Raw genomic sequence first — 14,226 nt, 5'->3', positions numbered from 1 at the left:
AACATGTCATCAACATATAAACAAATAATGACTTCATGACCTGAGTGTTTTTAATGTAAACACATTTGTCGCACTCGTTGATTTTAAACCCACTTGCCAACATTGTTTGGTCAAATTTGGCATGCCATTGTTTGGGTGCTTGTTTAAGTCCATAAAGTGGCTTAACAAGTTTGCACACTTTCTTTTCTTTATCAGTTACCACAAAATCCCCAGGTTGTTCTATGTAAATCTCTTCCTCTAATTCTCCATTTAAGAAAGTTGTTTTAACATCCATTTGATGGATTTCAAGACCATACACAGCCGCTATTGCCGCTAACACCCTAATAGATGTTATCCTCGTTACTGGCGAGTAAGTGTCAAAGTAATCAAGGCCTTCCTTTTGTCTATAACCTTTGACAACAAGTCTTGCCTTATATTTGTCAATAGTGCCATCAGCTTTAACTTTCCGTTTAAAGATCCATTTCGAACCTAAAGGCTTATTTCCTGGAGGAAGATCTACCAATTCCCATGTATGGTTATCCAAAATTGATTGAATCTCGTTATTGACTGCCTCTTTCCAAAACGCTGAATCAGAAGATGACATAGCTGCTTTAAAAGTTTGAGGCTCATTTTCAAGCAAGAATGTCACAAAATCTGGTCCAAAGGAAGTAGATGTTCTTTGACGTTTGCTACGCCTTGGATATTCTATACTTGGAGTATTTTCCTTTGGTTCTTCCCGAGGTCGTTTAGGTCTTTCACTTAACGACTCACATTCAGTTTTATACGGATAGATACTTTCAAAGAATTCAGCATTATCTGATTCCATTACCGTATTAATGTGAATTTCGGGATTATCAGATTTATGAACCAAAAACTGACATGCTTTACTGTTTGTAGCCTATCCAATGAAAACGCAATCAACAGTTTTTGGTCTGATTTTAACCCTTTTAGGTAAAGGAACTTGTACCTTTGCTAGACACCTCCACACTTTGAAATATTTCAAGTTGGGTTTTCTTCCTTTCCATTTTTCATATGGAATAGATTGCGTTTTGCTGTGGGGTACTCTGTTGAGTATTCGGTTAGCTATAAGGATAGCTTCGCCCCACAAACTCTGCGGTAATCCGAAACTTATTAATAAAGAATTCATCATTTCCTTTAATGTCCGATTTTTCCTTTTCGCAATTACATTGGATTGAGGTGTGTAAGGTGCAGTAGTTTGATGGATAATTCCATATTCCGAACATATTTTTGCAAATGGAAATTCATATTCTCCACCCCTATCACTTCTAATCATTTTGATCTTTTTATTCAATTGATTCTCCACTTCATTCTTGTATTGCTTAAATGCTTTAATTGCTTCATCCTTACTATTAAGCAAATAAACATAACAATATCGAGTGCAGTCGTCAATAAAAGTAATAAAATACTTTTTCCCACCTCGAGATGGTGTCGACTTCATATCACAAATGTCAGTATGAATTAAGTCTAAAGGATTTGAATTCCTTTCAATAGACTTATAAGGATGTTTTACAAACTTAGACTCAACACATATTTGACATTTTGATTTATTACACTCGAATTTAGGCAACACTTCTAAATTAATTAACTTCCGCAAGGTTTTGTAATTGACATGTCCTAAACGAATATGCCATAAATTATTTGACTCCAATAAATAGGAAGAAGCTGCAATTTTATTCATACTGTCAACAACCATTACATTTAGTTTGAAGAGGCCCTCTGTGAGGTAGCCCTTTCCAACATACATTTCATTCTTGCTTACAACAACTTTATCAGAAACAAATACACATTTGAATCCGTTCTTAACAAGCAAAGAAGTAGAAACTAAATTCTTCCTAATAGTAGGAACATGAAGAACATTGTTGAGCGTTAACACCTTGCCGGAAGTCATCTTCAGGAATATCTTTCCATAACCTTCAATCTTGGTTGTTGCAGTATTTCCCATGGAAAGCTCTTCTTCGGGACCAGCAATAGAGTAAGTCGCAAATGCTTCCTTGACAGCACAAACATGTCGAGTGGCTCCAGAGTCAATCCACCACTCCTTCGGATTTCCAACTAGGTTGCATTCCGAAAGCATTGCACATAGATCATCAATGTCATAATTCTTCTCCACTATGTTAGTCTGTCCCTTCTTCTTATACTTTTTCGGGAGACGACAATCAGGGGCTTTGTGACCGGTTTTTTCACAATTGTAGCAGCTGCCCTTGAATTTCTTTTTGTTCTGCTCCTTAGTCTATCCAGAAGACCTCTTTATCTTCTTACTTTTTGGAGCAGTCTCCTCAACGATATTAGCTCCCATGATCGTTGAATTTCCACGAGACTTCTTCTCGACTGTTTTGTTGTCTTCCTCAATCTTGAGACGAATCACAAGATCTTCCAACTTCATTTCTTTGCGCTTGTGCTTAAGATAGTTCTTGAAATCTCTCCACGAAGGAGGCAATTTTTCAATCATTGCAGCCACTTAAAATGCTTCATTCACGACCATACCTTCAGCAATAAGGTCATGAAAAATAAGTTGAAGCTCCTGAACTTGGGTTCCAACAGTATTACTGTCTTCATTTTATAGTCTAGAAACTTAGCAACCACGAACTTCTTCAAGCATGCATCTTCAGTCTTGTACTTCTTCTCAAGTGCGTCCCATAATTCTTTCGAAGTATTCATCGCACTGTACACATTGTACAAGTCATCCTCTAAAGCGCTTAAGATATAGCATTTGCAAAGAAAATCTGTCTGCTTCCACGCCTCAACAATCATGAATTTCTTATTGTCCGGCATGTCCGCAGCAGGCACTAGAGGTTCTTCACTAGTGAATTTCTGCATACCAAGTGTGGTAAGCCAGAAGAACACCCTTTGCTACCATCCTTTGAAGTTGGCTCCGAAAAATTTCTCCGGTTTCTCTGCCGGTGGAACAGCAGTCCGGCTTGACGAGGCTATCGTCGTTGCCGCAATAGTCGCAGAAGAATTTCCGTTATCAATTGTCATTTCTCACTGTAAACAACAGAAGAGTTCAATTAATGGCAAAATCAGAACAGTACACAATACTGTTATTAACAAACAAAAAAACAGTATGTATAATAAATAAAATCGAAGTTTTTATATACTGTTTTACAGAAAAATGATGAAGTTTTTATGTTCTTCAAATCGTCTTACGAATTTCAATACTGTGATGAAGTTTTTATATCTTCAAATCAGAATAGTAAAATTCAGAAAGAGTAGAAAATCACACAAGTTTTAATCTCCACAAACAAAATACAAAATATAAAAAAAAAATTTCTTAAGATTGTTATTATTCTGTAATGCTGTAATAAACAATTACACTTTCTGAAAAAACAAAACAGAAAGTTAGTAATACTTGTTTAACGAAATAGATTCTGGAAAACAAGAAAACAGTATAGGAATAAATCGAGCCTACTGAATACACAGTGTGTCCTTAAGAAAATTATTTCCCTCAAGTACCCGAGGTGCTGGAATATATCCTCCCAGGATAGAACGATTTAACTCACCAGTGTATAGGTACCAAAACTCTGATGAACTGTGAACCACTCAATGGTCGTAAAACACACTGGAAAATATTGTGCAGAAGAAGAAGAAGAAGCTCAGAAAATTTCGTAAGGAAAGATTCTGGGATTCAATCTCTATTTATAGAGTTGATGGCAATGTTTCTGAAAAGGTTTGCAACCTTTCAGAAACAGCCATGACTGTTGAAAAGGGGTGTTTGAAATATTGCGGGAAAAATATATTTAAAATAATCCGGGAAAGAAAATAATTGAAAGAAATTTTGTCCAAAAAGATTAATCAATCAATCGATCTTTGACCAAATCCAAACAATGTTTCTGAAAAGGTTTGCAACCTTTCAGAAACAGTCATGGCTGTTGAAAAGGAGTGTTTGAAATATTACGGAAAAAATATATTTAAAATAATCCGGGAAAGAAAATAATTGAAAGAAATTTTGTCCAAAAAGATTAATCAATCAATCGTTGACCGAAGCCGAAGCCGAGTGACGACGACGACGGCGCGAGGCTTGCCTTTTTCTTAACTCTTTAAGAGCTAGAAGAAGAGTAATTATATAACTCATCAAAAGCCTTTTCTTCCTCCGATATGGGATAATGTCACTTTGCCAAGGGAAACTCAAATATTTCATTTTTCCTCCATTTCTCATTCACCATCTTTAAGCTACACAAGCTTAAAATCCCAACAGCAAATTCTTTGGTATTATCAAACATTATGCTACTTCGATCATAACTCACCAAAATAAGCATGAAACTTGAGGAGTTTTGGCTGAACTAGCCTGCTTAGGGATGACGGTGCGGGGCGGGGCAGGTTTGGGGTGTGCAGGGCGGGTTAGAGAGTTCGCTTGTACGGGGCGGGTTGCAGTTAGAGTTTGTTTTTTTTTTTTTTAATAAAAAAAGAGAAAACTTAAGTCTAAAGAACTAAAACGCTAAAAGGTGACGACTGCTGAACTAAAACCTAATAACATGACAGCTAAAATCATATCTCCCCTCTCAAATTTCCTCTCAAAATTTGACTTATCAAGAGTTCCTTTTCGACCAAAATAATGCTTAAGTTTAGATTTAAGGGCTAATGAGTTACATTGTCAGCAAGAAAAGGGGGAAATCTGTACAGAAGCTCTGAATGTTAAGCTTATCAATTTTAGTCAGGAAATATTGCATAAAATTTCTCTAAAAAGAAGAATATAATGCTCGGAATGTGGTATCTTTTGATAATTTTCCCAAATTAAAAAATTATCAAACACGGTGGAGCGGGTGGGTTTACACGGGGCGGGGCGGACCGGTTAAAAACAGCAAATCTTGCTTTGCTGCCCCGCCGGAAGGTTTTTGGTGACAAGACCTGGAGATATCAGAAGTGAGAATCAAAATCTATTGATTGGTAGAAGGCTAAGAGCATTTACCTTACACAAGATTTTTCTAAATCTTTTTGGTGTTTTTGTATTTAAGGTAAGTAACTAACTAATAGTAGTATGCAAAGAATAAGACAGATATCCTGTCTTGGCGACAATTTCGAGTACTAAAGATTGACAATTTTATTTTCATGTTTGCTGAAACAAGAGACATAACCAAAGTAAAAATAATTGCATGAGTTTACCCCATTCGGTGTAAACATTTTCCTCCGGAAAACATTTTCATCAATTTAAAGCAACTATAACTGAAAATATTTCATCAGCCTAAGAAAAAGTTAACATCATACAGAAAACACCCTAAATCATCAGTTATATTTTCACCTTAAACCAAATTAATGCACAATTAACAATATCAAAATTAACAAGAAATTATGAAACACAAGCAATTAATTGTTAAGTATTACACAACAGCTGTTGGTGTTTAAATTCAGTTAAAAGATTTAAGCTCAGTTATTTATTTACAAATGCAGACATATTAAAAGCAAAACAATTGTCTCATTTAGATCAACGTGATACGTAAAAGAGGGTCAACATAGAGATAAACAGAGACGCTCAAGCAGCTTCAGCAAAACCAACTCTCGAATTGCCATAGTCAAACACTGTGTGGTAGCGACCCATGAAAACATCTCCCAAGATCCTGCACCACATGACATCCAATGAGTTAATTTTTCAACTATATCCACTAGATCACTAGGAAGGGGAGCCTTGGCGTAACTGGTAAAGTTGCTGCCATGTGACCAAGAGATCACGGGTTCGAGCCGTAGAAACAGCCTCTTGCAGAAATATAGGGTAAGGTTGCGTACAATAGACCCTAGTGATCCGTCCCTTCTCCGGACCCCGCGTATAGCAGGAGCTTAGTGTAGCGGGCTGCCCTTGCCACTAGACCACTAGATTCTATCAGATGTATCGAAGTCAAATGAACCAGTATCCATAAATAGTACTAGTACTGAAAATAGATATAACTATTTAAGCATAATTATATATATACAAAATAATATTCTAAGTCACCAGGGTTCTTGAATATAGAAGAACATCATACAAATAATAGTCAACTTTCTAGGGCATGCATACCGAACAATACAAAGTGTAAAGTGTGGATGGGTTGCCTTCGGGAGGTTGCCTCATCCCGAGGCGAATCGCAGGAGAGCCCCTATATTACCTTCTAAAACATTGTTATCCAAAACTCTCATCCAGTTTCAATTCTGAATATTATGTAGAAACTCAGCACTAAGATAGTTTGGAAAGACCTTTTGCAGAGCAGCAATTTGAAAGAATAATACTTGCATTTTAACGCTAGACTAAGAAGTTCCAATAGATGCTTGAAGAAAATGATTTACATTGAGGTACTTAAAAAGAAATAATTCCTCCATTTGGTACGGAATTTAAGAAAAAAAGAAAGGCAGATCTTTTAAACTTGTGGTCTAAACAAGCCCATTTTTTGTGGCTATAAATCATCATATTAAGGGTAAAATAAGATGATTAAAAATTGTTCCAAAATATAGAAAGGTATCATTCTTTACAGAATAGACAAAAAATAAAGTGCATCACATAAATTGCGACAGAGGAAGTACAACTAATTTTCTTTGAGGTGATTCATAGAAAGCTGCTTATTGTGGAATCAATCAACCATTCTAGTGAGTAGTGAGAGCGCAGGGCAAAAGGAAGAGAGGCTTACCAAAGGGGTCCACGAGGAGGAGGCACGTCTAAAGCTGTAAATCCACTGATGCACTGTGCAACAGGTCCCTCACCAACTTGAAGGACATACTGTTCAGTAACAAATACACACAAAAAAAAAAAAGAATGTTACCCATCTGCATATTTGCGCTTTGTCAATGTGATTTCTTATGCTAAATATTTGTCAAAGAGTGTTCTATTTTGAGACCTATATACAAAACTGAAACAGTAAAAAGCCTTCATCCTAGCGTTAAATCAAACTCGGAAAAGCATCAGTTGGTTCAATGATAGACAAAACAAGGAAATCTAAAGATTGCTCATTCTTCTTGAAACAATTGGCTGAGTTGACTATCTATGAGACACTTGTTGATAACGAAGTTGCTGTGAAGCAACTATCTAAAATGAAAGAAACCGTATCAGTAAATCGAATGAATAATTACCTGCTGTGGCGTCAGGCCAAATGTTTGATTACCAACGGTAAAGGAAACATTAGGCATGGAAGCAAGGCTGCTGCAGTCAACTGCAGATTCTCCCATTGGACTGGGCAATCGGTCACACAGCTGCAGTTGGAATTACTAAAGCCTTGAGATCCCAATTAACCAACAATCACTTTGCATAATGCATAAAATCTAACTCACCTGATTAACATAGTCGTAGATGCTATCTGCAGTTTCATTTCGTCTCATTTGGTTTTGCATCCATATCACAGCCATCTCACAAACCCTGCACATCTCATCACCCAAGCCATTTGAAGCCCCATTGTGTTTGTCCACCACACTCTCAATGATCATGCTGGCACATAGAATTAAACATTAACAATTAGTCCAGTAATACACCAATGAAGTCGAGGAAAAATGTGTTGAAACAGGCAGCAAGCTGAACCTGCAGCAACTTAAGTAACAAAAAATTGTTAACTTTTTCTCTAACAGTAATCACTAGAGAAAGATGGTGATACATTGATGAGAGAATGTGTATACTTGACCACTTCTGATTACAATCATTTCAAATGCAAAATGTTGAACTGCAGATGTGTTTAACCTCACCTAACATCCCGACTACCATCAGAAGAGCATAGACCGATTTGTGAGCAGATCTTTTGAGGCGCTGCCTGTAAAGCATAGGCAGGAAAAACAGCACTCAGATCCTAATACCAAAATGCAGTAAGGTGCTTAAAAAATTAATAACTTGACAGTTTGGTGCCTGGTGAAGAGATTCGGATGCAGTACATACATACATACATACATATATATATATATATATATATATATATATATATATATATATATATATATATATATATATATATTAAGAGGGGAGGGTTCCTCCTGATATGTCATTAGCCAGAAGGTGCAAGTAGCACGCATTGAGGATGAAATGAGAGAACGCCGCTTGAGATGGTTAGGTCATGCCTTGTGTTGCCCTATAGAGGCACTGGTGCTTAGGTGTGGAACTATGCCGAGCAAAGGTTTTGAAAAGGGATGAGATAGACCTAAAATCAAATGGAAAGAAGTCGTCTCGAAAGACCTATAAATCCTTGGAATCAATGCAGACTTAGCTAAAGATAGGGTACAACGGAAGAATAAGATCCATACATGTGATATCTCCTAGTTTGGAATAGTTTGACTTTTGGAGAACTTTTTTTGATAACTGCTTTTAGAGAACTTCCAATATCATTATTATTATTATTACTATTAACTTAATTTTCACTTTTTTTATTTGGTATAATGATGATATGAGTTAGGCTTAAATGAATAAGTGAGGAATCATATCGCCGACCCCAACTTGTTTCGAACAATATTTCTTAAAGAACCATATGTGGATACACAATAAGTCGACACCGCTTGAAAACAGTGCAACGTAAACATTAATTGGCATGGTGATGTTACAAGCCTTGCATCCCCAGAGACCCAAACCCGTGTAAGGGCCGAAACTGTGACAATAGGCTGACACTATCTGTGCGAAACCTGCTGATACACTGCTCGGCCTCGTATGCAATTATATTTCTATAGAAAAATTTATAGAAAGAAATTAGCAGATGTCATACCTTTGATTCTAGTAGATCCAATATGGTTTTTCCATATTCAGTAACTAATGACTTGCACTCCTGGCTGACGACTCCTGAAGCTCCAATCGCATGATTAATTTGAGTAATAATGGTCTGAAAAAATATGAATGACGAACATTTGTTTATTTTAAAGCATGCCGAAAGAGAATTTATTACAGACATAAGCAAGAAATCAGCATGCATCAAGAACTCAATGCTTTAAACTGAACAGCAATACAGCCATGGAGCAGCAGCTAAGTTAATAAGTCAGATGGTCCCGAAACTCCTATTGCCATGGTTATGAATAATGAGTCCTACATAAATGCCCATAAACTTAATGTACTTGATCAGGTCACTAAGCCCATACGTTTTGAATACCTTCATCCAGTAAAGAAGTGTGTATGGGTAGACGAAATAACGTAGAATTCAATCATCTTATTGTTCTTCGCAAACAGAGAAAAAAAAAAAAAGAGGACGTGTCCAGATGTGAGAATACACCTCCTGGAATTTTTTAAAGCTCTATGGAACACAGCAGTCAATGTCATTCGAGAATTCTAGGACTACATTAGATGTAAAGACCATGCCTTTATTTGTAATGTTCAACTCGGTTACTGGTTTGACCAACGTTAGCAGGTCTAAAAGAAACTTGAGGAAATCGCACTAGCCATTGACACTCCAAATAGATGCAATCAGAAAATGAAGAAAATATTAAGACAGATTTTACACAGCCAAATTTGATAATTCAGGTTTAGGCATGGAAGCAATGCTGCTGCAGTTTGCTCATCAAAAAAATGTTGCAGTTCTTTTAGATGTGCATGTTATCTGCTCAACATTTAATGTTAATACAAATATAATTTGTAAGTGTGGTTCTGATTCCTATTGATCATATTTTCACCAAGTAAGATACATACTGTTGGTCCTGCCAATAAGGATGTTCCAGAATCTGCAATTGCTGAACAACCACCAGAACAAAACCCTGGAGAAAACAGAATATTAACTTCACAGACTACAAGAAGGAATTTGATCTGAAAATTCAGAATCATTAATATTCACAGGCAACAACATGACCAATAAATCAAGAAATACCAGTTGTTTCACCGCCGACAAGCACGTCACCCATATCAAACTGAGAATAGGGCATACTTTAATCAGTCCAAACAAAAGCATACAGCATAGGTGCAGATAAATTTTGAGAACACAAATTAGAAAATCCACCTGCCAGTAGCCTTTGTGAGTTACAGGAACATATGTATGTTTACCCTTGAAATGGTTGGGATCAACTCCACCGAAAACAAGTTCACCCCCTTCTTCCTCTTGAGCATTCCGATTGAACCAGAATGAGAATACAGGTTTCTTAACAAGACCTTGATTTACCATATTGTACCTAGAGAGTATATCATATATGTTTCAGGACTTGGTGAATCAAGCAAGACTAGAGTTTAGAAGGACATAACAGATCAAAAGAAGTAAATGGGAACCAACCATGAAATTGAGGACATAAAAAAGAAAATCTAGCAAACTTAAAATTGAAATCTATGAAAATCACCTTGAAACTAAAAAATTATACTAATAAATATTTTTCGAAATGAAAAAAAAAAATTATCGTAAATATATGAATAGCATACCAGACGGGGACGGATTTCCCCACGGATATCTCTTGAAATCCAAGACCAAGAATACCATCAAACTTGGCTGCCAAAAAGGTGATGCCTGGTTCTCGAGTTGCCTCGATAAAGTCCTACTCCAAAAGGAAGGTTAAGAAAGAACTCACGGAGTTGATGCAAAACACTTCAGTTCAATATTTACCTGATCTTTGACAATAAGATCACCAACTTTCACATTGTCGTTGCTAAAGTATCCAGAAATAGATCCAGTTCCATAGCGAATTGCAGCAGATGTGCCTGTATCAAGAATAAATTGATTGATATTATGAAAAAACTACTTTCATGCGTTCACAAGAATAAGTAGCCAACAAGAAAAGAGCTTCGTCTTCGCTTCTAATACACTATCAAGTATCAACAATTGCGAAGCTTAGTCTTGAATACTTATAGTCTCTCCCCGAGAGATGATTATCAACTGTCCACCTTTTTATAATTAATCCTATTAGGACATGTCACAGGGCAAGCATTTGATTTTCTCGCAGTGTTTAATGGTTTTCCATCATTTTATCAGATATTAACATATACGAAGATAGGATGTTCACCATTGGAGATGTGAAGGCACCAACTCACCAACTTTTTTATGGTACATGGTGTCTCGCAAGCTCCTTTTTTTAAATATAGGAGGAAACTCAGACTAACTGCATTAGTGTCTGAGCAATGCTAAAAGAAAAGCATTTGAGAGAAATCCTCTCCTAGAACTTCGGCATGCTATGTCATGCAGTTAATTGTGAGTAAAATATAGGCACAACAATTTTATGCACATACAATATACATGCACATCCACAGCATTCAAATTTGACTTCTTTGTTTTTGGCATTAAAATTCGTTTGATATTCCCAAGAGCCTAACAGAATTGTTGATCAGGTCAATTTACAAACTTAAAGATGACTTTTTATTATCAGTACGACCTTCATTAAATGAAAAGAAATTACAGCACACGCTCAATCAACAAATAAACTCCAACAAATAAACAAAAAGCGTATATTGGACTCGTGGCAGTAAGGATAATGCGAAACAGACCAGAAAAATGACAAACTAGCATCTATATTACCATTCTTTTTGTAGGTGCTGGAATGACTGGACTTGTACTTGGGGTGCAAATAACAAGCAAGCTGCATCAGATTAAATTAACATAAGTCTTCTCGTCAAGATATGGAAACAAACATTTGCATCAGCGATAACAACAGTATATGGCTACTCACTGAAAAGTAACATCTTGCAGAGGGCACCCAAAGATTAGAACTTCCGGTATCAAAGATCACAGTGAACTTTTGAGGTGGTGACCCAATGCAAATTTCACCAAAATACTGAGCATCCAAGTAGTTCTTTAGTGCAATAATATCAGTGTCTGAGTCTCCTATATTTCCGCCAAGATGATAAGTTCTTGCAGAATTTGCTCCATTAGAATCAATACCCCCAAAAGCCTGGTTGATCTGATCCAACTTCCTCTTTTTAATTCCAACTCTGATCAGTCCATCATTTGATACCGAAAACACCATAGGGGATAAAAGAAGCAACAAGCATAGTGCACTTAAACAGGCTCCATATCTAGTACCCATGCTTAGCACTGCATGACACATGAAAACGAGTCAATTACTCTTCAACTGTCACACATTCTCCTTTGTCATTTACGAGTCTAAAACTAAGTAAGGATAACAGAACATTAATGTCAAAAAATGTTCTCTTTTAAATGACTTTCCAGAACAAGCTCAACTTAAAGTATGTTACTCCATATAGAGCTGAAAACAAAAAAAAAATATTAGTGGCACACGACAATACGTCAAAATCTGGCAGACTATAGAAACAAAGAAATAGACAGTTTCACTTCCGACCACAATCTTTTCTAGATAGCTGAGGTTATCCAAAAAATAGATAATATATATGCTGACAACCCACTCGAAGAACCCTACCAAGGAGGGGGCATGAGGGACAGAGATATCAAAATTTTATTAGATAAAACTGAAGCTCTAAGTGAGCATAATTTGACATCAACTTAGTAGGTTAAAGAAGAAAATAGCCAACAACATAAAAAGTTTATCTGCAATGTCACAAATATTTACAAAAACAATTAATCTTCTAGTGTTCAAACACAGGTAAGTGGTAACAGAACGAATAGCATCTCATTTCAATTTTGCTTCTTAAAATCATCCTACCCACATTAATATATTAGACACGATGCACAAGTACAAGGCTTTTTACAGAAGCATAAATTTCAGCAGCAAAAATTTCAAGATTTCCCCCAAAAATTGAATCTTTATACTATTATCTCAGCTGGGTCAACAAAAAATTAATGAATTTGTGTCCGATCACCTCTATTTGATCAAAAAAGTGGTCAAAAGAGAAACTAGATCATAATCATAACTTTGTTAAGGTAAAGATACTAAGTAAAACAGATTAATTAAGATGATTAATGAAGCTTACCAGAGGATCGATACACGAGAAACAGGAAGAAAGTTGGGTTTTTAGGAGAAACCTAAAATGAGTGAGAGCAGGAAAGGAAAGTCAACTTATAGAACTTTGCTTAGCCATTTGGGTTTCTCACTTTGGCCGAGGTGCGATATTTTATTAAATTAATCCAAATATCTACCCGTCATAAATTGACAAATTAATGGAACCTATACGCTATATCCAAATTAAAAATCGCAATTATTTGGAAGTAGGCTCAACAAAAGGAAAAGAAAATCTATAAAAAAGGGGGGGGGGGGGGAGGTTAGAGGTTTTTTGCTTTCTTTTTAGACTGAAAAATCACAGGAAAGGAGGAATGACTAGAATATGAATTTGTCAAAATACTCTTATTTTTTTGCTTTTTCTTCAAAAATGCTATTACAGGAGAAAAGTGTGAATTAAACATGCACATAGTGTGTTAAAGACTTTCATCAGTACCGCTAACTAATGTATTTGAAAATGTATATTTAGGAAAAATATTAACCTACCTATCTATTGTATTATACTTTATGCTCTTTTAGATATAAAAAATTATACAAACGCACTTGAAATTTAGCGCTCAAGTATATACTATTGTGCCATTCATTCGTTTGTCAACCCATTCCCTAGTTATTACTTGGAAAAATGGATAGCAGTATAGCTGCTCGCTAAAATAATAATCTATAAATATATATATATGAATGTATAAATACATATAATACATATACTTTTTTTTATATATAATCAATGTTTTTTTTTATATGGCTAGTGGCTGTTATTATTTTAGGCCAACCAGCCAAATGTGTTAAAAGCTTTATCGAGACAGGATAAATTATTATCTAAAAAAGGCCAACGACATAGGTTGATTATAACATTGTATTTAACAAGATATAGTCTGCGTTTTATTCATTTTTACCCTTAAAATCAGATAACAATTAAATTTGTAAGTGGTTTTAAGGATACGCGGATTTATTTGACACAAAGTAATAAATAAAGACAAATTAAATAAGTAAGGATGAATTAAGCTCAAACCACACGAGGAAGACAATTTAAACCTTAGTGAGGTATTTGCCCTCGATCTGGGCTCGTAACAACAAGCACTGACGAACGAAAGCAAAAGAACTAATAACAGAAAAAATAACGGTATATAGCCTTGGAATGTGTGTTACAACATGCTTTATGAATTATCAGACCCCCTTTATATAGTAGAGGAGTCCTACTTTAGGTATAATTCTATAAAAGGTAAAAAAATCTTTTGATTTACTGATTGCTGGTTCTTTATCGGTACTTGCCGAGATTCCCGCCGTAATATCCGGCCGGTCACGGATTTTTCGGTCTTCCGTTGGTTATGCTGACAATGTTTCGTCAAAGTCGTTTGAGGCTAGGACCGATTCCGGGATCATGGCCTCGATATTCTCGAAGGCAGGTGTCCTATCTCCGAGTTCTAACCCGATGGGACTTAGGGTCGATCTTCAGTTCTTTATTGCCTTGTCTCGAGCCTGTCTTAC

General features: G+C 36.0%; 1 protein-coding gene across 1 annotated transcript; it reads right to left on the bottom strand.

Moving 5' to 3' along the window:
* Positions 1-5,284: 5,284 nt before the first annotated feature.
* Positions 5,285-12,883, bottom strand: LOC104096002 (cyprosin-like). The gene is made up of 14 exons (XM_009602276.4): positions 12,716-12,883; positions 11,497-11,861; positions 11,346-11,406; positions 10,440-10,534; positions 10,259-10,371; positions 9,849-10,017; positions 9,720-9,759; positions 9,545-9,609; positions 8,634-8,747; positions 7,633-7,697; positions 7,228-7,381; positions 7,030-7,149; positions 6,591-6,679; positions 5,285-5,552 (listed from the first exon to the last, which is right to left on the bottom strand). The coding sequence occupies exons 2-14, from the start codon at positions 11,851-11,853 to the stop codon at positions 5,468-5,470; spliced, it is 1,527 nt and encodes a 508-aa protein (XP_009600571.1). The 5' UTR covers positions 11,854-11,861; positions 12,716-12,883; the 3' UTR covers positions 5,285-5,467.
* Between the last annotated feature and the right edge of the window lie 1,343 nt (positions 12,884-14,226).

This window comes from Nicotiana tomentosiformis, chromosome 7 (assembly GCF_000390325.3).
Source record: "Nicotiana tomentosiformis chromosome 7, ASM39032v3, whole genome shotgun sequence".
Classification (NCBI taxonomy): domain Eukaryota; kingdom Viridiplantae; phylum Streptophyta; class Magnoliopsida; order Solanales; family Solanaceae; genus Nicotiana; species Nicotiana tomentosiformis.
This window is presented reverse-complemented; position numbering and strand designations above follow the sequence as displayed.